The sequence below is a fragment of the Danio aesculapii genome, chromosome 13 (assembly GCF_903798145.1).
Source record: "Danio aesculapii chromosome 13, fDanAes4.1, whole genome shotgun sequence".
NCBI classification, from domain to species: domain Eukaryota; kingdom Metazoa; phylum Chordata; class Actinopteri; order Cypriniformes; family Danionidae; genus Danio; species Danio aesculapii.
The window spans coordinates 24,031,093-24,056,930 of record NC_079447.1 but is presented as its reverse complement, the minus strand read 5'-3'; the positions used below and the strand labels follow the sequence as shown (position 1 = coordinate 24,056,930).

The 25,838-nt window shown below is 33.5% G+C and overlaps 1 protein-coding gene across 1 annotated transcript in view; it reads left to right on the top strand.

Annotated features, from left to right (window-relative positions):
• The first annotated feature begins 7,239 nt into the window (after nucleotides 1-7,239).
• The window catches only part of myofl (myoferlin like), a 45,023-nt gene continuing 26,424 nt past the window's right edge, over nucleotides 7,240-25,838 (top strand). Inside the window, exons 1-19 of the mRNA XM_056471460.1 lie at nucleotides 7,240-7,529; nucleotides 8,123-8,178; nucleotides 8,267-8,358; nucleotides 14,689-14,797; nucleotides 14,888-14,987; nucleotides 15,795-15,967; nucleotides 17,076-17,204; nucleotides 17,447-17,509; nucleotides 19,255-19,305; nucleotides 19,426-19,456; nucleotides 19,594-19,709; nucleotides 22,051-22,177; nucleotides 22,270-22,373; nucleotides 22,467-22,535; nucleotides 23,171-23,214; nucleotides 23,884-23,966; nucleotides 24,133-24,171; nucleotides 24,470-24,594; nucleotides 24,865-24,978. Of these exons, the coding sequence (XP_056327435.1) occupies nucleotides 7,442-7,529; nucleotides 8,123-8,178; nucleotides 8,267-8,358; nucleotides 14,689-14,797; nucleotides 14,888-14,987; nucleotides 15,795-15,967; nucleotides 17,076-17,204; nucleotides 17,447-17,509; nucleotides 19,255-19,305; nucleotides 19,426-19,456; nucleotides 19,594-19,709; nucleotides 22,051-22,177; nucleotides 22,270-22,373; nucleotides 22,467-22,535; nucleotides 23,171-23,214; nucleotides 23,884-23,966; nucleotides 24,133-24,171; nucleotides 24,470-24,594; nucleotides 24,865-24,978 (1,713 nt within the window). The 5' untranslated portion in view covers nucleotides 7,240-7,441. The remainder of the gene's footprint in view (nucleotides 7,530-8,122; nucleotides 8,179-8,266; nucleotides 8,359-14,688; nucleotides 14,798-14,887; nucleotides 14,988-15,794; nucleotides 15,968-17,075; nucleotides 17,205-17,446; nucleotides 17,510-19,254; nucleotides 19,306-19,425; nucleotides 19,457-19,593; nucleotides 19,710-22,050; nucleotides 22,178-22,269; nucleotides 22,374-22,466; nucleotides 22,536-23,170; nucleotides 23,215-23,883; nucleotides 23,967-24,132; nucleotides 24,172-24,469; nucleotides 24,595-24,864; nucleotides 24,979-25,838) is intronic.

Here is a 25,838-nt window from a genome sequence, read left to right as displayed (position 1 = left end):
TTTTGCAATTCTGACATGTTTATTCTCAGAATTTTGACTTTAAGTCTCACACTTTTCAAGTTTATAGGATTTAGTTTAATTTTTTTTTTGTATCTCGAGGTTTGCGGAAGCAAAACATGCAAATCTGAGGAAATAATTGCAAGTTTATAATAAGTTAAGAGAAATAAAGGGTCAGAATATTATGAGATGTACAGTTTTAAATTAATATTTTTAATAGGAAGCTATACAATATTATACTGTATGTGTGTGTATATATATATATATATATATATATATATATATATATATATATATATATATATATATATATATATATATATATATATATATATATATATATATATATATATATATATATATATGTATGTATGTATGTATGTATATATATACTCAATATGTGTGTGTGTGTGTATATATATATATATATATATATATATATATATATATATATATATATATATATATATATATATATATATATATATATATATATTAGAGAAATTACTAGGAATAATAAACAGCAGAAAACGGCCACACAACTTGCACTACAAACAAGTGTTCATAACTATATATAAAAAGGAGAATAATACAATAGGAAAATTTCAGTTTGCAACATAATAAGCTGTTTTTAAAGGTCCCATGAAGTGCTTTGAGCTGTGCATTTTTTATTTGATGTTTGACACAGCATAGCTTCTCCCCCCTTTTAAAAACAACCAATAGAGTTTTATTTTATCACAGCTCCGCTAGTGAGAGTGGTTAAGCTCATGTGCATCAAATGAGAAGTGTGTTGAAGGGGCGGGGCATCTCAAATACTAGAGAGTGTTTGATTGGTCAAGATTTGATGAGAAACTGAAGTATGAGGTGACCCATTGTTGATCCATTTAGACTAGGTTTACACATTTATATCTGTTTTATATCATCTAAACGCGAAACTTGTCATTGTTTTGTACCACATAGCTTATAGATTTCCTTGAAAACTAAAATACTGACACTAATTTAACTGGACCTTTAATGTCTAAAAATCAATGAAAATGACAGAGACTGGAAGTCTCAAGCCAAAAAGATTCGCTCGTACTTTAATAACAAGGTCAATAATTCTGAGAAATAAAAGTCTTAATTGTGAGATATGCACAAAATCCTAAAGGTTTTGTTGTTATCTTGCAAATAATTATAAAATCTGAACATGCAATTGAGAAAAATGGCCTTTTTTGTCTGTGATGGAACAGGTTTTTGCGTGTGTGTGGTGTGTGTGCAAGAGACAGAGAGAGAATTAAACTATCAAGAGCTTATTTGCGCCAACTTAGTGTATATGAATGAACGGGCTTCATCATGTCTGTGGTTCCTCCTTTCCAGTTAAAAGTACTATGCAAGTGCACAACAAAACAAGTGAATCTGTGGACTTCTTGATGTCTCGTGTATGAAGTACGTGGAATGGGAATCTTATTAACGTCCCTCTTCTGATCACTGCTGTAACTAAGCTGGGGGAAAACTGGACCTCTTAGGCTTCTCAGCCGTAATAAATGCAAACAAATCGACTGTAATTGCAGGTCAGGGATCCATGACCTCCACATCGTTCCTTCTCATTCGTTTAGGAAGCTTTTGGCTGTCACTTGCGCACTCACAATGAACAACAAGTTTGTTTAGAGGATTTTTCCCTCTCTTCGGGATGAAGAACGTGAACAGACTTTGAAATTCCCAGATGGATTCCGGACTTTTAAACGGCTCTGAAATGTTGTCTGTCGGTCGATGTTACATGAAAACGCCTTCAAGCATTTTACACACGAAGCTGAATGGGCTTTGCTTTTCTCTGGATGGTGGTTGCTGTTCATGGAAACTCAAGTATGGCCGAACTTAACCTTTTTTTTTTTTGTTGTTGTTGATGTTCAGATGTTATTTTATATCAAAGAAGGTACACAAGAAAAGTTGTTTTTTTTCATGTAATGCTGTAAAGTAATACTGTACATAAATGTTTAGACTTCTTACTGTAACTAAATATAATTTTTATGCAATAAATTATATTTCCTAGTTTAACAAAACTGTCTTTTTGTGTGTCACTTTTGGAAATGGTTCTACTGTAGATTAATCAAGACAAAAAGGCTTTGCTGCAGTAAATGGAAAGAGGTTTATAGGTGTTTGTGTATACATTTAAAGTACTCCATAATTAAATGAATAATTTTGAGTTTTATTTAGTCCTTAATAACAGTTTTCTGCTCATCAAGGTGAAATTTACTTGATCAAAAGTACAGTGAAAACTAATATGATTAAATATTATTACAGATTACACACACCGGACATTTTATTAGGTACACCTGTCCAACTGCTTGTTAGCACAAATTTTCAATCAGCCAATCACATGGCAGCAGCTCAATGCATTTAGACATGTAGACATGGTCAAGACGATCTGCTGCAGTTCAAACTGAGCATGAGAATGGGGAAGAAAGGTGATTTAAGTGACTTTGAACATGGCATGGTTATTGGTGCCAGACAGGCTGATCTGAGTATTTCAGAAACTGCTGATCTACTGGGATTTAAACGCACAACCATCTCTAGGGTTTACAGAGAATAGTCCGAAAAAGAGAAAGTATACAATGAGTGACAGTTCTGTTGGCAGTTCTTGTTGATGCCAGAGGTCAGAGAAGAATGGCCAGACTGGTTCGAGATGATAGAAAGGCAACAGTAACTCAAATAACTACTCGTTACAACTGTGGTATGCAGAAGAGCATCTCAACATCGAATGACACGTCGAACCTTGAGGCAGATGGGCTATAGCAAGCAGAGGACCACACCGGGTGCCACTCCTGTCAGCTAAGAACAGGAAACTGAGACTACAATTCAAACAGGAGTTTATGAGTAGTTCGAAATGAAATGAGTTAATGATAATGTGCCCCTCCAAGTAAAGTGATGACATAAGCATGTTGTACTCGGGTGACTCATTAAAGTTGGTTCTTGATTAGTGCATGCATTAGTTCATAATGAAGCAAGGTTTCATTTACATAATAGTACAGCGTTTTACACAGACTACTATTGTAAAGTGTTACCAGAAAAAGAACAAAATTATTCAGCAAGAGTGTCGTGAATAAATCCAAAAGCGACAGACAGTAAAGATTAAGACACAAAGAAGTCAATGATTTAATTACTATTACTCATAAAAAGCCTTAAAATCGTGTTCATACCAGGTTTTTCACACACACACAAACACACAAATCTGTTTTCAACATTGACGCCAATATGAACCATTAATACATTCAATGAACAATTAGTCAGAAATTCTGTGATTTATGAAGGACCATGTGATATTTTTGAGAATCATCTCTACATTTACTCTTAAAATTAGTTTAGAACTATTTAATTCTCACTGTAACCCAATTGTGGTCAAACCATTAGAAGATTTTAAAGACATATGAAACGTATCACAGGGTGAAGAACCTTTATGCTCCCTTCAGTCTTTATAGACTTGTTTGAGAGATGTGGAGAGGATGCACTCTTCCGTTTATCTCGGAGATAAAAGTGTTCACAATGCCCTGGAGAGGAAGCCCAAGCGATCGAGAGCGAGTGAAAAGGTTTTTAGTGTCTGGATTTTGCCCTCAGCATCTGCACTGGGCTTTGGTTTGAGCAAGAGACCCGTTTTATCATTTGGTTAAACTGGTTGAATAGACATGTAATCATATGAGTGTCTGTTCTATTTTCCCCTGGAGCAATTCACGAGCTTTTACAATACACCGAATAAACGGACAGACATTCATTCAATGACTGTTATGAATCTGTTCCTCACAAGAAGTTATTTAAATAGAGTATATGCTTGCCTTTGAATTTGGATTGTATATTTCATTTAGAAAAACATTTTAAACAGATTAAGCAGTGATTATGTAAGAATGAAAAGTGGAATGCAAATAAAATTGAGACATTTGGCTTAACGTAAACATACTCCTCAACAATACGTCAGAAGATACACTCAAATTATGAAAGTTATGATTTACCACCATCGTCTGGTTGTTAAAGGAACTTCACAACTTCTACACCACTATAGAGAGACCTAACTCTCCAAGTGTACGATTTAGTTATGTGTTTAAATAAAACTATATATAAAAAGTAAAGTTTTTTTGTTGTTGATGATTTATAATGCAACGTACTGATGACATTTTGTCCGAATTTAAATAAAAAATGTTGTCATTATTTAACTATTTGCTATTATTCATTCATTCATTCATTCATTCATTTTCTTTTCGGATTAGTCCCTTTATTAATCTGGAGTCGCCACAGCAGAATGAACCGCCAACTTATCCAGCACGTTTTACACAGCAGATGCCCTTCCAGCCGCAACCCATCTCTGGGAAACAGCCACACACTCATTCACACTCCTACACTACGGACAATTTAGGCTACCCAATTCACCTGTACCGCATGTCTTTGGGAAACCAGAGCACCCGGAGGAAACCCACACAAACGCAGGGAGAACAGGCAAACTCCACACAGAAACACTACCTACTGCGCCACTGCGTCACCCCTATTTGTTGTTGTTATTATTATTATTATTATTATTATTATTATTATTATTATTATTATTATTATTATTATTATTATTATTATTAGTTGTTGCATACAATAAAAAGGTGCAATGTTTTCAGACAAGTTTGTATTCATTTTTAGACTACACAATCCCAGAAAGCAAGGTTAAATTGCATGAACTTAACCCTGAACTGTGGGTTGAAAAACCCTAAACATGTCTCTGTATTTTCTCTAAAGAAAAATGAATGTTTTCAGCTATTTTGTCTGGATAATATCCTGCAAAATAATATGAGTTAGCTTTATTGGTATGTAAAGAAGTATTTTCAAAAAAGTATTTTATCAAATATATTTTAGTAAATTAAATAAAACTGCTTGTTGCCTCAAGCCAACATTGTACTGTACCACAATGGAATCATAAGGCCATTCCAGACATACTAGATTAGAATACTAATATACATGGACATTACATTACTATCAGTCAGTGAAGCCCTGCGGATTGCCAAACTCTGGTTCTAAATCATCAGTTCTGCTTCTTCTGGACCTGTCTGCTGCCTTTGATATGGTGAATCATCCGATCCTTCTATCTACCCTCTCATGGGTGTTACTTATCTTTCAGGGTTGCCTGGATTCCTAATTCAGTCAGGAATCTTGTCAGGATCTTTGATGACCAGCTGTCCTTGGATAACTCCACAATCAAGCTCATGTCATTTCTAGACTGTACTACTGCAGTCATGCAGTCACTCCAAGACTTCCTCTCTTGTAGATGCAAATCATTTGGGATCAAAGTGGTAGCTAAACGATTAAATGTAACAGTAATGTTTTAATATTATAACTTGATGCCTTTATACTTGTGCTATATGGTGTTAGAAGAAAAAAAAACATTTCAGGGAGGTATCCTTCAGAATATTTACTCATTGTTTTAAATTTATACAGTCAAGCTCAAAATTATTCCTACCCCTGGAAAATTCTGACTTAAAGTTACCTTTTTTCTGACTTTCCCCAAAGCCTTTAATGGCTAAATAAATTCAAGAGCCTCCAAATGGTTTGTTTATTCCCAACTTTTGATAACAACATACCTTTATCTAATAGAAACTGTGGCAGAATGAAATAGTTTCCGCTCATTAGCCATTATTTGGTGGAATTACCCTGATTTTTAATCATAAAAATATTTGCTTTCTGAATGATTTTCTGAAAAAGAAAATAACGAAATGTTCTAAATAACATTTTAATTTGACATTTGAAATATGTTATCAGATGTTATCAGATCTTTAAAATATGCAATTCATTAAAACACATGCATAGTAGTCTACATTAGTAGGCCATAAAAAGTAAGACAGTAAGCAATAAACAGTAAGAGGTGTTTTTATTGCTGAAACCAGGAAAATACATACATAAATAACAGTACAAAAAACAAAAATAGAGTATCAATCAATAAGTGACATTGACAAAAAGTACAGTGTGAAACAATGGAAAAAGATAACATTACAAAAAAAAGAGAAGAGAGAAAAGGAAGAAAAAACATTACAGGATTTTGCAAATACAAGGGTTAATTTAATGTTACTTATACAAAATCTTAAAAGCAAAGCGTATTTTGACAGTTTTTAAAGCTTTCTTATTAGTCGATCCTGAAATCAACTTTATATAATTCTCCATATCTTTAATGAAGACCACAAAGGCAGGTTTACTTTATAAGAATTTGCATTTGTGAATGTAAAATTCACTAAGGAAAAAAAAATTATTTATTTAAAAATCATTATTTTTTTGTGGGGTCTGAGTTAAAATACCCAAATATAATCATTTCATTTGTATAGTAAATTCTTGTAGAATCTTCACCTTAACAAAAAAAATCGATATTACTCCAAAACTTCTGAATGTGACGGCATGACCAAAACAAATGTACCACCGATTTGGTCAGCATTCACACAAAAAGAACAACTCAAGTCAGTGTCGACTCTAAACTTTTGTATAAACAGTTTAAACCAGTGACCAGATTTTATCCCAGTTAAGATTATCATGAAGGTTTTTTCCAAAGATACTGTGTGGAGTAGAAGTCAGATTCTCAAGAAATATCTTATTTTGTGAATTTAGTTTCATTCTTTCAAAAAAACCTTTGCCCAACAGGAGTGTCACTTGGATTAAGAGAAGATGCTGTAACTGTTGGAGAACATTCAAAGTTCCTCAGAAGTATATATAAGCCAGATGGAATGGCTCTCATCACCAAGGCAAATTATTTTGGAGTTACAGGTATTTGGAAAGAAATTCTGAGCAATTAAATAATAAACCTTGACTATTAAACAGTTGTTGCACCAAAACGGTATTATTACTAAACCAGTTAAGAAGTGGTTTTTTTTTTTAATCCACTTTATAAAGTCCTTTTGATAAACGCGATTAGACGAATATAACATCTCGCCACACGGTGGAGCCCGAGTACAGGTAGGGTATTGTGTGTTGCAGTGTTTATTGTGTTTAATAAAACTTAGAAAGTGCGTGGAGGAATGTATTCGGTGCAGTATGAACTGTTGTTTACACTTCACACTTATGAATCTGGATCCCCGTACAGCTTATACGTCATTTTTTTCAATATAGTTTACGGTATAGGTGTTCACCTTTCGAGGCACACCTTGAATTGGGAGTTATCGATGTCCTCAGTGCAAAAAAGCCTGTAAAACTATTACTATAATCATATTCCCCATATTAATTCTAAACCGCCACATAAAATGACATTAGTCTAAAATATTTGAATTATAAAAGGGAGTAGATGTTTGGTAGATAGCTAAGATGTTGGAGCGCAGAGGTCCCTCCTCTCATTCAGCCCGTCTCATCTGTCTGACTGGCGCTTCCTCCTCTGATGGTCAGCGAATGTTTCTACTCTTAAAGAAGAGGATCTGTTAAGTCGATGTCTTCTGTGCAACCCTAATTCACAACATTTGGAAACATGTTGAAGGTGGTCGTTGAATCTGCCAAAGGGATTCCTAAAAAAACTATTGGAGTTCCAGATCCTATAGCAGGAATCATCTTTAGGGGTAAGTCAACGATTTTTTGTCAGAGGTTTTGTTATAATTTTTTTTATTTATGTTTTTTACTGTATTTATACTTTCACTACTGTTTCAGTAGTTAATGTGCATAACTGTAAGTTAAGCGGATGAATTCGATGTCTCTTTTTAAGAATATACAAATGACGTTTTCTAAAGCTGCTTAACATTTTATCATTAGTCTTTCTAATGTTTCTCAGATTTGTATCAATGATTGTTTATATGGAAAAGAACACCAAATGTCCTTATAAGGGATTGGAATGGCCCGTGGTTAAAAAGAAAACTCGTCCCTCCCCTACACTGTAAAAAAGTGAGAATGTGTAGTAGTTGAAATATATACATTTAGGGGACCCTTAAATGATGTGATGTGTTACAGCCTTAGTAATACATAGTACCAATACATGTTTTACTGCATAAAGCACATGAATACTTTGTAATCCTCGTTTTTAAACAAAAATAAATGTACAAGCCAAGATAATAACATTATATTTTGAATGTTGTGCTGTGTTAATTATGTTAATGTCATAATTGTTGTTTGATTGGTCATAAAAAGTAGAGGCTTAAGATTTTTGTTTAACTTTCAGGTGAAAAAAAGAAAACAAAAGCAATTGACAAGGAGTTAAACCCTGTTTGGAATGAGGTCAGTGTTATATTGGACACCAAAATAATGTTGTTTAAATCAATGTGTCTTAAATGTGGCCAACCAAGACTTGATATTTCCATTTCAGATCATCGAGTTTGATTTGAAGGGTTCCCCGTTGGATTCCTCATCATTCATTGAAGTGGTTGTGAAAGACTATGAAACCATTGGAAAAGACAAGTAAGTTTGCATCTAACACTGCTTCACTGTATGAGCCTTTTTGGATTCGTTTGAAGTGTAATTATACTGTATGAAGATGGTGTGGCGTAGATGGTATTCTACTTTTGCTGAGTAGGTGGGTGTGGTGGGTTACCTTGTAAATTACTTCACACATGCTTATGTACATAATGTGGCTGTACTGTAAATCACTGCAATGTAAAGGATACACCTAAGGAAGTTTTTGGAGGCATGAGACAAAAATATACATTTTGTATATGCTCTATTAATGAACATATTAGTAGCACCCCATTAGAAAGTGTTTTGCTTAGTTAAAAGTAGCTAGAGATGAAAATCTTTAAAACCTCAGTACCACACCCTAGCACCTTGTCTAAACTTGCAGTGTTATGCTGCAGAGACTCCTGGCAGTCCAAAGTTGCACCTTAGATCAGCCTTTTAACAAGCTTTTTGTGTAGTCAACTCAAGCTGGGTCTTCAAACTAGTGAACATTTGGTTTGGTTCAAAAGGCAGTTTTTCTTCCATGTGGCAAGTTTTACTGCAAAGTCTGCCACGATAATGAACTTTCCATGAGTCACACAGACGACTTCTCCTTGGCTTCCCCCACCATCTGCACATACTAGATTTAGTTTGTATTCCTTGTTGCCACAGGCAGAGTAAAGAGTATCATAGCAATAGAACGGTACTGTAAGCTTGCAAAAACTTGTTCTATTTTGATGTTGACATTATTTGAATCATTGGTTTATTTACAGGGATTTGGGAATGCTGAAATCTGCTTTTTAAGCTTTCCTTTGGCCTTATTTGGAATTTTTCAATCGCTTTTGTAGAAGAATTTTATTTAGAGGAAATTCAGGAAGTATCATGTTAGAGAGATTTTAATAATAGTTTATGACTCATAGGTAAATCATGTACAGTTTGCCATCCTATTTGGACTTGTTCTCTGTGTCTGCGTCAAGTCCTTTTCAGAAGACCACAGCGACTGTTTGATAAAGGAAATGCCAGAAGATATTTTTGTCAAGAAAAAAAAGACAGATAAAAAAAAGACTTTGGTATGTCGTTTTAAGCTTGTAATTATTAAATATATTTACAGGGAGGTTTAAATATTCCAGAGTGTGTTCCAGATTAGTCAAGCTCATGCCAAAAGCCCCACAAAGTGTTTCTGTCATGCAGTAAGCAAAGAAGTATGAACTATTGTTTACACTTATGAATCTTTATTATCCTTACTGTGCATGTGCTGTATCCATTTTTTCCATATACAGTAGATGTTTCTGAGACACTAGAGATTTACCTTGAATTTTATTTATTTACCACATTGTTTTGATCTCCTCAGTACATCAAACCTGCATAGGCTGTTTATACAGTTGAAGTCAGAATTATTAGCTTATTAGTATTATAGTATTAGTATTATAAAATAAACAGGGGGGCTAATAATTCTCACTTCAATTGTATATTTATACTGTGTCAAATAGAATGAAAGTAGATTACTGTTATGGACAGTAAAACATATGTAAAGTAAAAATATAGGAATAAGAGTGTGTTCCAGAACACACAAGCATATTCCAGGAGTCCTATTAGGTATACTTTGTATGACCAGCATAGTTTGCATGTAAAATGCTATACAAGAGAAAAACGTTACAGCGTTGAATACATTCAGTGTCAAGTCTTTAAAAATATTTAGAAAAAAAAATCAGTGACTGGATGTTTCATGGTATTTTGAAGTATTACGATTTATTGTATTATTAGACAGGTTTCCATTCTAACACGAAGCTATTTTTTTCCATCTAGTGTGGCTGACTGTAGTATTGGTAACCTAGTAACCAGCAATAAACAAGGCAAGCATACAGAGACAGCTGATTAGTCACGTGGGTGGAATGTTCGATGCATCAGAGTTTATTTGGCAAATGCATTTGTATCTCACATTATTTGCATGAACCTTTTTTCAAAACCACCTCAAGCAAACACCAAAACTTTTTTTGTTATAAATTGTGATTTTTGTTTGAAATTTGGTTTGAAAATTAGTTTCCCCTCATTTCTCATTTCAAAATGTGCATTAATACAGGGTGATGGAAACCCAGCTGGTGAATATTCTGGCACATGTCTAATACAATCATGTGGTAATAATCCCAAATTATAAAACAGATAGATCCAGTCCACTTCCCCCATCAAAGAAAGTTTTTCATCAAGGTACATTCGTGTATGGAAGGAAACAGTTTGTGACAGAGGGAATATTACTTCGAAGTTTTTTTTAAGGTGTGGGGCTTTCTGGCACAGCTTTTTTGACCATTCGTCGTTTGTGGAGTCTTTTATTATTATTCTAATTTTTTTCATTATTATTTAAATGTGTTACGCCATGGATCAATAACATTTGGATCCAATATGGCTTAATTGGTGTCGTTCCGATGTTATTGTACAATCAGATACACTATTTTGGATGTAAACACTCGTCTTTAGTGTAATTCTGAATCTCCTTGCTTGTCATACAAGTATAAAAAGGTCATCTTTGTAAATCTTGAGGCTTTGCATTTTCCTCTCATTCTGTTGGCCAATTTTTTTTAAGTAAACACAGCCATATCACTCTGCAGCCCAAGACTGGTTACTCACTGAAGCTAAGCAGGGCTGAGCCTGGCCTGTACCTGGATGGGAGACCACATGGGAAAACTAGGTTGCTGTTGGAAGTGTTGTTAGAGAGGCCAACAGGGAGCACTTAACCTGCGGTCTGTGTAAGTCCTAATGCCCCAGTATAGTGAAGGGGACACTATACTGTCAGTGAGCACCGTCTTTTGGATGAAACATTAAACTGAGGTCCTGACTGTCTGTGGTCATTAAAAATCCCATGGCACTTCTCGTGAAGAGTAGGGGTGTAACCTCTGTGTTCTGGTCAAATTTCCTCCATTGGCCCTTACCATTCATGGCCTCCCCATCTCCTAAATTGGCTCTATTACTGTCTCTCCTATACTGTAGCTGGTGTGTGGTGAGCGCACTGGCGCCATTGTCCTGTGGCTGCTGTTGCATCATCCAAGTGGATGCTGCACACTGGTGGTGGTGATTGTGAAGTGCTTTTCGTGTATGGCCATTTAAATCTAAATAATAAATAATAGATCTATATAAATAGACATTACATTACATGTTCTGTTTGAATGATGCAATAATTCTCAAAATAGGAGTTGTTTAAACTAAAAGGCAGAAAATATATCAATATCCACAGTGCACTTGCCGCTCTACTACTGACACAATTTGGAACCCTTTTCTGCCAGGAGATAATGTACTAATTTTACTTAAAACGACAACATATTAATACATATATAAGCCAATATTAACCCTAACCTAATACAAAGTAATGTGATTTATTGTGCAATTGTGACTATACATATTCCACATATTACACAAGATACTGGCTAATAATCTCCTGATGATTCTGAGTACACATGGTGAATGTATCATCTGTGATAGTGAGCTATAGGACGTGCCTCATACCAGTGTCTTTGCTTGTTATCTATGTTGCTTATATTATACTTTTACAAACTTCACATTGTGAGTGTCTTCACAGAAGTTGTTTATAATCCCAGCCAGTACATGTGGCTGTCTTTGCCCTTGTGCTTTATGAGTCCCTGGTCTGGTATAATTACTTCCAGCTGTTTTTTTCCCCTCTCTATGTTTAATTCTTTCCACATTTATACAGCATATATATATATATATATATATATATATATATATATATATATATATATATATATATATATATATATATATATATATATATATATATATATATATATATATATTTAAAATTTATTTTTTGATCTACTGTACAGGAACCAGGATTTAAAGGGGCCATCTTATAAACAACACAAACATACTTTAATGGTTACAGCACCTTTCTGTACAAATGATTGACCAATCAGTTGGCGATGAAAGTAGTCCAGTGCCAACATTACACCAACATTTAACACTATTTTGAAGTGTAATGTAAGAAAAGTAATATAAAAGTAAAAACAAATAATTCTGCAAAACAGTTTAAAAAAATCATTTAAACCATTAAACCAAAAAACCATTAGGTGGTTGGTTAAATGCTTAAAAATACCTTAGCCCTTTTGAATTGGTATTATTATTATTATTATTATTATTATTATTATTATTATTATTATTATTATTATTATTATTATTATTATTATTATTATTATTATTATATTGATTTACACATTAGTTAAACTTAAATTACATTTAGTTGACATTAAACCTTGTATTTTGCTTTACCATATTTTGATCAAATGCACCTTTTGTGAGCCTGATGATTTCTTTTAAAAACACATTTATAAATCTTACAGTAATGCACAGTATGTTTTTCATTGACATTGACAAAAATTAAGAATTAGGAATAATTGAATTGAATTCTTTTCGAATGCTGTGGAATAATTATAATGGGTTTCTATACTGTAAATAAAAGGATGCTGCATCATTTTTTGCCTTGTGTTGAAATCTGGTGGTTGAGTCCACCCAAGTCCTGTTGCTCTATAGGCCTGATTCACCAGCCATTGCACAACTGTTACAATGGTCTTTTTCAGGTGTCATTGTGGTTGCTTAGTCAGAGAGGGGTGCAGGATGATGAGAAAAGCTGAAATGAAACTTAAAGATGTAATTACATTTCTGAAACTGCAACAGTTTCCTCAGGAATTGTTCATTTGAAGTAGTGAAACAATGTTGTACGTTTATTGTTATGAGCTCCATATGCGGTTGTGAAATCCATATGCGGTCCTTACCCCTAATATTGACAGCCTTGGTTAATTTGAGCATAGAAGGCAATGTGTTTATTGTTTATCATTTTGATATTTTGCTCAAATTATTAACAAACAATCTCTGCTCTCATCGAGAAAAATATCTCTGTTAAATACAGTTGAAGGCTAAGTCATTAGCTCTCCTTTTAACTTTGTATTTTGTTTTATTTAGTTTCCAGAGCAAGGAGGTTTTCACAGTATTTCTTATTATAACATTTCTTCTCTTATTCATGTCAGTTTGGCTGGAATAAAAATTAGGGTCAACATTATGAGCCCACGTAAGAAATATGTTGTTTTCTCAATTGGCTACAGAACAAAACACTGTCCAATGACTTGCCAAATTAACCAATTTTTAAACTAATTTACCTAGTTAAGCCTTTAAGTTGCACTTTAAACTGAATACTAACACTAAATATAGAAAACTCTCTTGCGAAATAGCTAGTAAAATATTATGTACTGTCATTATGGAAAAAGAAATTACACTGTAAAAAATGCAGGGTTCCACACAATTTATTCATATTGGTCAAACACAAATCGATTAAGTTAACAGATTTAACAAATTTAAGTGGATTGAGAATAAAAAATTAAGTTGTCCCAATGAAATCTCAAGAATTGTGTTGTTTCAGCTCATTTTAAATAAGTAGTTTGAACAAGCAAGATTTGTTTTGCTTGTAGTTGTTAGAAATTACTAATAATAAATCTAGTATGTTTCAAAAGGTGTTCAAAAATCTTTTCTCTGTTAATTAGCACTTGGGAAATATTTGGAAAAGAGTTAAAATTTTACCAGAGGGCTAAAACTTTGCCTTCAACTGTATTTGTGTGCCACAATTATTGGATTGAATAGAAGGTTGCATGAGCGAGCAAAGTATTTTTGAGGTATTGTGTATGAGTTATTGAGTATTTTTGAGGTATTGAATATTAATACAGTGCATTTCAATTATTTTATTTAATAATTTGGCAGTTTTTAACACACCTGGGTCACTATAGTAAATTGTTCAGCCATGACCTTCTGTTTCACTTGTAAATTTTATAGTATTACTGGCAAACCAAAGCTGCCAGTTATACTGTACATTTTACAGGAATTTTTTACAGTTTTTATTTTATTTGATGCATACAATTAGGAGACGGTGTGTTCTACAGGTGTTTTTTCAGGTTTACTCACCTGTGTGGAGCACACTCAGAATTCCACAACGTTTCCACGAAGTATCAGATTTTCACACAAAGGTGTCTTTTTCATATGGAGAGGAGAGAGTCTTTCTCCTACTGGTGGTTTGTCAAGCTCACTCACTTGCGAGAAGCACACTAAAAATGGTGTGACGTTTTCCAGAAACATGGAGTGTTGATAAAATGTCTGGTGCACACGGAGATGAAACCTTCTATTCTCATCCAAAAGCAAACTTAATTTTTCCCCTATCCCTAATATTTTGAGCAAAACTTAAACAACAAATCATTTTTTTCATCATTTTTACCAAGGGAGCCACAGAAAAATCACAGAGTTTCACAAACCCTCCTAAAAATTACCTTTGCTTCCTACTTTAGAATTGTTTTGTCTTCTGCTTTCTAGATTTATTGGTTCTGTAAAGATATCTCTCAAAGAATTGGCTGCTGGTCAGACCAGATCTCTTCCCTCTAAGAACACTCCTCTAATTAATGAGAAGAAACAGGAAATTGGGGTAAATATTTTAGTACAGCGTTTCCTAAAACCAACATAAGATGCTGCCTTACTTATAATAACTCTACATACTCTGCATTTTCTACATCAGGCAACTATCAATTTAACAATTGCCTATGAGCCTCCTGCGAGTACCATCCCAAACCTGAATGATCAAAACACTGGAGATGCTAGCACTGGAGATACTGGAGGTAATTTCCTACATACTATAAATGGCTCACTTTTAACCAGTTGTGTTGAACTGCCCTTCAGCACTGCAGGAAGATTGTAGACGTTTGTGTTTACATACAGTATGGAAATAACGATGCAAATGAGAGACAGAAAATGGATCGCTCAAAAACAAAAAGCTCATGCACTCTATAAGAATGGACTACATTGTCTTTGTGAGCTGAACAATAAAAATCATTCACATATAACAAAATGGAACTGATGGAATTGACTAGGTCAGTTGGATATCACCACAATATTAATGTCTGAATTTCTATAATATGTAACCACAAACATTTTCATATCAACACCTATACAGAATTTAGCAACTTGACAGGGCATATATCTTATAAAATATATGATAATATTTTAAAATATTGCAATATTTGGTAAATTATTCATTTATACATTTAATAATTATATTTTATAGACTAATTATTTTAATGATTTATTATTTTATCATTTAAATAAAATGCTACAAAATTGCTAAATAACTTTATGATTGTATAGTATTGCTATTATTTAATAGTTGTATGAGTTTATTTATTAGTCTATATTAGTTATAGTGTATTACAGATATTATATATTCTAGTTATTATTTACTAAAATATTAAACATTTGTTATCTTTATGTTATTGTTTGTTTACATTTTTTATTGATCTAAAATTAATTATATAAATATTATTATTCTTAATGAATTTATTTATTAATATCTATCACCCAATCTGACTACAGGCTATTTATATAGATTTATTAAAATTTTAAATGTATCTGCTGTCGTTTTTTTCTAGCTGCTGAAGAGGAGAAAGGTGCTGACAGTGATGAAGATGCGGGTGATGTGGCCGATTCAGGGGCACCTGGAGTTTCTCCCACAGGACAGCCTGGAAAAAAAGACTCCAAAAAGGGGGTTCGGACAACTCGAAAGCGACAGAAAGCTCTGGCCAACAAACCCCAGGATTTCCAGGTATGTATTTTGTTCAAAAGTACACAAATCCTTTACTCAAGTAGAAGTACAGATATTCATGTTTAAAATGACGAAGTTGAAGTACTGATTACACTTTTGTGCTCAAGTAAAAGTAAAGAAGTACGGCCTCAAAAATGTACTTAAGTAAAAAGTACCCATTACTGCTACTGTACATGTTTTAGTTTCACTAGGTAGGTAAATATCCGGTTTCCCCCATGTATCATCATCTTGATGCAAACACACCGTTCATCATGTAGTTTTGTGGCTGTTAGATCAATAAACAACAGCTGCCATTCATATTCATACGCTCTAAAAATTATTCTATTTTATAGTATAATAATTCTATAGGCCTGTCTATCTTTATAAAGAATGTCTAACATTTTACACTGAATTCTGTCCAAAATATATTGAATTTTTTACATTTTATATTTGAATTTTTTTATTGAATATATTGAAAATATATTTTCTTTTGCAAAAATAAATACTTATCGTTCTTGACTGCAAACTATTTTTTTTAATTTTGCTTTAGCAGCTCTCATACAAATTTCCCAGAGTGTTGTGGATATTTTATTTAATGGATAAACATAATTCTGTTAAAACATTTATTCTATGCTAAAAGCAACATACACATGTGTGATTACAACCTACAAAGCATGTGCGTGATCTTTTATTCCCGTGATAAATTCAGGATCTTTTCATTATATTTTTATTCATGAACTGCCAAGTTTAATTATTACTTTTGTTGTTGTAAAACATGTTAAAAAAATTTATTGAAGATTAATATGCCTATATGTAAAATCATATAGTCAATAAAAAATCTATTAAAAAAATAAATATAAATTCTGTATTAGGAAATATGAACTCATCGGAACGAAAGGAAATAAATCTCAATGAAAGTTTTTGTAAAGTGTTGATTGTTTTAGTACTAACTATATATTTATCTGTACAAAAAAACACATTTTTTTTGCTGTATTAGATTGAAAGACCATGAAATCCTGTGCATTATGATGGGAAGTGGACAAAAGTCTCTAACCTTAAGCATTTACATGGCATATTATTGAACTGAAATGGTTGGTGGACTTTAAATGCACTGATATTTTTTACTCAGATTCGTATTCGAGTAATCGAGGGTCGACAGTTACCCGGCAATAACATAAAGCCTGTCGCCAAAGTAAGTGTGTGCGGACAGACACACAGAACGAGGATCCGAAGAGGAAACAATCCATTCTTTGATGAGGTATTTTTAAAAAATCATCATCACTAAATGCTATTTTATTAGACAGAATTCTTCCATGCTTTGGTCTGCTTTGCTCTGAAAAAACCTACTGACCTACTTTCTTCCTTTTGTGCTGATATTTCTGTCACTCTCATGTCTATAATCTCCTCATTTCATATCCAACTGAGGTGTCTTTAGCCAAAAGTGCTCATTTTATAAGTATTCATTTCTATTATGAATATTTGATTTGACTGTTTTCACAGATCTTCTTCTACAATATCAACATGCTGCCTTCTGAGCTTTTTGATGAGAGCATCATGATCCGGGTAAGATGAGGCAGTCCACAAGTTGACATTTCTTAATTAGCATTATATCGAGCAAAAAGCAATCATAAACACAGCAGTAAGGAACATTTTTTTGTTTTGTGAAACATATTTAGTAAGTATCAAGGTTGGAAATGAATGGGAAATGAATGAAATGGCAATAAGGAAATGCCTTAAGACATTTTGCAGCTTTGTAACTATTTGTGAGACACAGTCTGACATGTTTTGACTAGGGCTGTGCAATTTGATGACATGTGTCATACGTGCATTATAAAAAGTCTATCTTTTCATATTATGCTCTATCGTTTATATCATGGTGTTGCACAATACATCCTTTATGGTTATACTTTTTTCATGAGAAAGTTGCAGTCTTAAAAGTACAATGGTTACATTAGTAATTTTTATTTAATTAATTTTATTTAATTTATTTAATCTTATATTTAACTTTATGGTATTTTATAGGGCATCAAGGTGACACAGTGGGTAGCAAAATCGCCTCACAGCACGAAGGTTGCTGGTTCGAGCCCAGCTGGGCCAGTTGGCATTTCTGTGTGGAGTTTGCATGTTCTCCCCAAGTTTGCATGAGTTTCCTCCGGGTGCTTTGGTTTTTCCCACAGTCCAACGACATGTGCTGTAGGTGAATTGAATAAACTAAATTGGCCGTAGTGTGTGAATGCAAGAGTGTATGGGTGTTTGCCAGTGTTGAGTTGTGGCTGGAAGGGCATCCGCTGCGTAAAACAAATGCTGGATAAGTTGGTGGTTCATTCCACTGCAGTGACCCCTGATTATTAAAGGGACTAAGCCGAAAAGAAAATGAATGAATATTTTATGTTGGGCATGTAAACATTAGTTTTTGAAGTGTTTTATCATTCATTCCTTTGTTTTCCTTTGGCTTAGTCCCTTTTTTATGTGCTACTCACAGAGCCACTCTGCCTCCTGTTTTATATTTATAGTGTTTATAATGTTTTATATTTCATTACAATTTATTTGATATTTAAAAGTAAATTTATCAAACATTTGCCCTGAAGTTCTAAATAAAGTGAGAAATATGATCATATATGAATGACCATATCTGAATGATATACTGTATATATAAAACTATTAATTATTAACTCTTAATTTATTGAATTTACAGAAAAAGTTCTATATCTAAATGATATATATTGTCAGGATATTAGATAAATTGTCATATGAGATTTTTGTCATATCACCCAGCCCTATTTTTGGTCTGTGAATAGAATAGCAAATTGTAATTGTATACAGTATAGTCGAGAAAAACCTTAAACATCCACGGAACCTTTTCATTACACTAAAAAAGGTTACTTTAGATTATTCACACTTTTAATAAATGGTTATTTTAAGAACTTTTCACTAAAAAGTTGTAATGTGAAAGGGATGCTGACAAAGGAAGTGCGGATCCAAATGCAGGTTTATTGAGAATGGTCAGGCAAGCAACGGTCACAATCAGGAGCAGACAGATGTATGCAGACAAATCTTCTTCCTGGCACCTTTATGAATTTAAGTGTGTATTCTGATTAACTGATCTAATTGCTTACAAGTATTTTACATTAAGAAGTAATTGTAAAACAATGTAAGTATTTTAATATAATTTTGTATTTTCTGCTGAGAGAGAGCTCATAATTTTATCTCTAGTTCATATTAAGGTTGTGTTTACAGTACATACAGTTTGTACGTCATTGCGTTTTATTGTCTGTCTAATAATAGAAACACTTCTCTCTTAAATATAGGTGTATAATGCCTCCTCCCTCAGAGCAGACAGTCTTATGGGGGAGTTTAAGGTACAAACTTATATAAATCATACAATCCTTATGCCAATTTGAATATATTCATGAACATTTGTGCAGAACTCTTTTACTTTTTTGTGTTTTACCTAACCTTATCAAACACTCTTTTAACAGTTGGATGTTGGCTATGTCTATGATGAACCTGGTATGTGAATGCTGAATTGCGAGATGTAAATTGTGCAACACAATGACAGTATTGTAATAGTTAAACAGTTTTCTCACACCAATACACACTGTACTGAGGTTTTTGGTTTGTGATAACGTTTGCTGTGTCTCTGAAAGGTCATGCGATCATGAGAAAGTGGCTACTGTTAGGTGACCCAGATGATGCTGTTTCTGGAGCCAGAGGTTATCTGAAAGTCAGCATGTTCATAGTAGGAACTGGAGACGAGCCTCCGGTATGATCCCAAACGCATGTCATGCACTCTAAACATTTCAAGGAATTGTCAGGAAGAGTTTGTTGTGACTCTTTGTGATCCTTTAGATTTCCCACCTGGATGAATTTTTAAATTATTCCAAACTTGTTTGTGTTTCTCTCCTCTTTTGAACACAAAATATTTTGAGGAATGGCTACCAGAATGAAAGCCTTGAATTCCATTATTAAAAAAACTATTCTGTCGGCTCCAATACCCTAGTGGTACCGTGTGCCGACATATAGCACTGACATGCTCACGGCGATCTGAGTTCAATTCCCGGCTCAAGGTCCTTTGCCAATCCTTCTCCTCTCTTTATTCCCAATGCTTTCCTGCCTGTAATACCTACTGTCCTATCATAATAAAGGTAAAAAAACCCTTAAAAAACAAACAATTCTATGATGGATGTTAATGGCTTAACACATTCTTTGAAATATCTTTTTTTGTAGCCAACACAGGAAAGAAACCAATAAAAGGTTGAAATCATTTGAGGGAAATGATTTGTAAATGATGAGTAAATGTTCCTCATTTGGTAAACTATGCCTTAAAAATAAACCATTTAATTATGAAAAAGCTGCACTTTCGTCACCTCTGGGGTGTTCCACAGTGTTTCGTGTCAGGCATATAAATAGAGATTTTAATGTTCACTTCCTCAATATGAATACATTTGAAATGAGGAACCACATGGAGAAAATTCACATTTTGTGTTTGAATGATCTAGATATCTTACAAACTGACATTTCGTTCAACGCAGATAGGTTCTATCTGCGTTCTGAATGTTTTTGAGATATTGAGCTTCAGTTCAAGCTTTTGCAGTCCATATAGCAAACAGTGTGTGTAACATTTGTTTTTTAAATAAAAAGTCTTGAAATCTATTTATAAAAACATCCCATAATGTAAATAAGTTGTCATTTAATTAGAATATGTTAATAACTCAAAGGTGACAGTTTATGTTTTTAAAGCATTCTGAGACCTTTACAGTTGTTTGTTATTCTGTTTTAAAATTTTCAAGACTATCTGTAAGAAATTGTCACATATTACATACAGTAAAGTCACATATAGTCTCACATTGTCTCAAATAATCTATAGTCAGGTATAGCCAACCTGGTGAAAGTGGTGGCTCTTTTTTCTCAAAAAGTGGACCTTTTTGCAATTATATGCCTCATTTTCTATTGAATTATGTAATTTAAATACAGCATTTTAGTGACATTTTAAGCACTATTCTGAATTAGCTTGTCGGATGTTCATCATAACCACACTTTTTGACTATTTTAGCAAAAATAGTATTCAAATCAGTTTTAATATGGGCCACTTTTGATGCTTCACACATTTTATTGGTCATTTTTTGTTTCAAGAATAAGGTCCAAGATTTAGAATAAAAGTTTGTTGTAAAATGTTTTCTCCATTTCAAAATAATACAGTAGCGAAAGATAACTTTTAGATAACTCTTGCCAGATTGTATGTTTTCCTGCACAGCTGGATGTTAAACTCATGAAAACAGAGGATTCTGCTTAATCGTAAAGCCTTTTCAATGGGTTATTTTTACTTATTATGATGGCAAAGCAGTCAAAATAAGACAAATAAGCTCATGTATGGGACAATGGCTCTTGTATTCTGGACCTTTGTCAGTGAGTGGTGGGTCTTTGGAACCACCTGAACCCTCCAGTGATCTATATCAGTGGTTCTCAATTCCGGTCCTGTGCACATTTTGTATGTCTTCCTTAAGTAACACACCTGATTCAGATCATCAACTCGTTAACCGAGAGATCCATCAACTGATCCTTGTGTGTCAAATAAGAGAGAGATATAAAAAATTTGGGTGTGCACAAGAACCGGAATTTAGACCCACTGCTTTATTTAATACAATATTTCAAGTGAAATAATCAAGTCAGTGTACTGTAACTTTTCTGTCAACATGAAATCAAGTGCCTCTGCAAGCATACTGACTTTTCTGTTGTCAACTGCTTTTTGAAACTACTGCTGTTGTGTGTGTGTGTGTGTGTGTGCGCGTCTGTGGTGTGAAAAAAGAGCAGGTGTATGTCAAGGCATTGAATTCTGGCTGCAGTTCACTTAATGGTCACTGGTGTCACTACAGCGTCAGCACATAACCCATTCAATGTGTTAAAAATATGTACAACATAGTTATTGTTTAGATAAGTTTGAAAAATTGTTTTATTGTTTGAAAACCTTTTTACCGTTAATTAACCAAAATTAGCCAAAGACATAAAATTATCGACAATAAGTTATGTTTCACAGTGCAGCCTTTATAGAAACAATCTATAATTTCTGACTTGGTCTGTGTGTGGCATTGATGATCAACTCGCAGGTGGAAAAGCGAGAAGCCAATGAGGAACAGGATGACATTGAAAGCAACTTGCTGCTGCCAGCGGGTGTCGCTTTACGATGGGCTACCCTGAGTCTAAAAATCTACCGGGCCGAGGACATGCCACAGAGTAAACATGACAGCAACACACCACTGCAATTCTACACACTTCCAGTTCTACTCTAACAGTCAGTAACATGCTTCTTATCTCATTGTTTCCAGTGGATGACGCCTTTGCTCAGACAGTAAAGCAGATATTTGGTGGAGCAGACGACAAGAAAAATTTGGTGGATCCTTTTGTAGAAGTCAATTTCGCAGGCAAGAAGGTAAAACACAACAACAAAAAGATGCTTATTGTTGAAGAATATGTGTAACTGGTAAAGGATTGTGATGAATTGCTTTATTTTGTGTTTCTTAAGGTGTGTACTAAGATCATAGAGAAGAATGCAAATCCAGAGTGGAATCAGATGATTCATCTGCAGGTTAAGGTAAAAAAGCTGATGATAACTATGTTAAAGGTGAAATTAAAATATATATTTTAGATGTTAGTTTAAGGAAATCTATTAGCCAATGTGTTCCAAAACAATGAGAAACATCATGTTTAGAAAATATAAACCTGATATAAAAATCTAAAGCTTGCAGTTTGTCACTTCCACCTAAATGGATCAACAATTTTTTTCACGTCTCCTCATATTTCAGTTTCTCATTAAATCTTGACCAATCAAATGCTCTCTAGTATCTGAATGCCCCGCCCCCTTCACGACACTTCTCTTTTGCCTTTTATTTGATGCGTTTGATCTTAACCACTCTCACTGGCAGAACTGTGAAAAAAAACTAAATGCTATTGGTTGTTTTTTTTTAAAGGGAGCTATACTCTATGTCTCACCCTCTCTTCATTTTTCAGTTGAGATTACGTCAAACATCTAATAAAATTTGCACATTTCAAAGCACTTCATAGGACCTTTAACTAGGTTAATAAGTTAACAAAAATGAGCACATATTGAGTTCATTCAGTCAAAACAGTGAAAATTTCCATATAAGCGGATTATGATGCTTTTTAGAACAATTATAGTCTACACAAAAGGAATGAATAGCACAATAACTGTTCAGTCTTCCCCTTTAGTTTCCTTCGATGTGTGAACGCATCAAACTCACTGCCTTTGACTGGTAAGTTATTTATATTACTGATTTTTTTTTTTTACATGTACAGTAGGCAGTATGGAGTATATATGCTCACAGTAAACGGTATGGGGTGTACATATGCTCACTGAGGCTACATTAATTTGATCAGAAAAGCTATGATGAACGTTTTGAAATACTATTACGATTTTAAATACATTTATTTTAAGGTTATATTTTGACATGATCTTTCGGAAATTGTTCAAATTGGCTGATTTGCAGTGTTGAAGACAATTGTGCCACTGAATATTTTGTATTTTGAAACTAATTGCAGTCATCTACAGACATTGGTTTAGATAAAAATTTTAGGAAGATTTTAATTTATTATTTTTTCAGTGTGTCCTAAGTGTAATTACTCAATACCCATATCATTTACAGTGCTTCTGACTGTTAAGGAATACAAAATAGTGTGTCACCTTTCAAAAGAGACCAAAAACCATGCAAATACTAAAAATAGTTAAAAAATAGCATGCAATTTACTTTGGGTATGCATTTTTTAGGCATTTTAAGATAATTTTACAGGAAGGCTAAGGGGTTAACAAACTCTAAATAACAACATTTATAAAAAGAAATATGGTGTAATAATGTTATTTCTATGTTGCCTTTACTCTCACTTGAATGCAACCTTGCAACATTTAACTGTTGCTTCTTTTGCAGGGATCGACTGTCAAGGAATGATGTTATTGGGACCACGTACCTTAATCTGACTAAAATAGCTTCATCTGGGGGAGAAATTGAGGGTAGGGATTTATGTTTGTCTCTCTTGAGGTGCAAGTGTGAATTCATACAGAGTTTGTTGTTAAATAATAATGTATCGCCATTGAATTGCTCCTTTTAAATTTGATAAAAAAAAAAAAAGCTTACTGTTGCAGGATATATTTTGATATAACTGACTTTTGTCACCAGAATCACCCTCAGAAAATGGACTGCCACCTTCCTTTAATGGTAATGGGAATTTTTTAATTTAATTTAAATTTATTTTATTTTATTTTATCTTATTTTATTTTATTTTATTTTATTTTATTTTATTTTATTTTATTTTATTTATTTATTTATTTATTTATTTATTTATTTATTTATTTATTTATTTATTTATTTATTTATTTATTTATTTATTTATTTATTTATTTATTTATTTATTTAATTATTTATTTATTTATTTATTTTATTTTATTTTATTTTAGAATCCTATTATATTCTTTTAATTGATCTGTTGGTCATCTCTAACTGATACTTTTTTCAGTGGACACCACAGAAGCCGAAGTTGGCTTTCTTCCAGCCTTTGGGCCTTGTTATATTAACCTTTATGGAAGTCCCAGAGAATTTACTGGCCTACCTGACCCATATGAGGATCTGAATTACGGCAAGGTGAGTGTAGTAAAGAAAAATGTTGTGCTATGGGACTGACTGCTGAGAACTACGAGAGAGAACATAATAAATACTGTCCAACCCCAGCAACAGCCTCAGGAGGAAAATATTTCTGCAACACTTTGCCTTTAAGATACTATTGTTATGCAGTGTTTGCTTTACATAAAAAAGAGCAAACACTTCATGCAGCCATTTTACATTCATTCCAGCAGCTGCCTGTTGCACAGTTGTCATTTGTCAGATCAGTTATTGTAGATGTGTGTGTCTTAGGGTGAAGGGGTTGCATACCGGGGAAGGGTCCTGATCGAGCTCTCCACTCAACTCAATGAAAAAACTGACAAGAAGGTGGAGGACATTTCCAACGATAACATTTTAGTGGCACAGGTAACAGCAAGCATTCTTTTACTCTGTGGCTTACTGAAGTCTGAATATATGATATGATATATGATATAATATATGACATGCATTCATTCATTTTACTTCGGCTTAGTCTTTTTTATTCATCAGGGGTCGCCACAGCAGAATGAACTGCCAACTTATCTAGCATATGTTTTTACACAGCGAATGCCCTTCTAACTGCATTCCAGTTCTGGGAAACACCCATACAAACTCAGACGCACTCATACACTACTGTCACCTGTACCGCATGTCAATTCACCTGAGAAAACCCATGCATACTCACACAGAAATGCCAACTGATCCAGTCAGGGCTTGAACTGGCAACCTTCTTGCTGTGAGGCAACAGTGCTAATCACTGAGCCACTGTGTCGCCTATATGATATGATATAATCAATTTTGTCAAGTTCTATCTGATATTTTTCTTATATATTCTGATATTTAAAATATATTTATTCACTTTCTTTTTTGTGATCAGCTTTGCATTGTTTCCCAGAGATAGACAAAATAATTGAAACAAATATTCAAAGATGATATCAAATAGTCAGATGATATCAAAATCCGTTTTCGTTTTCATATGCAGAGCATTGTTCATTTTCTTTCTGAAGGAAAATAATCAAACTCTTTTTTAATTTTTTTGAACAAAATGCTAATGGTCAAATCTGATTCAATTCATTATGCTAAGCTAAGGTAACATGACTTGGCTAAGCTAAGCTTATATGACCCTGTCAGAATAAGAAATAGGCTGAATGGATTAAAAAAATGTTTTTAAGTCAGCTGTTTAGCTCTAGGAGACTTGTAAAATAAGACACCCCCCCCCCACCCCAAAAGGTGGAGTGTTCCTTTAA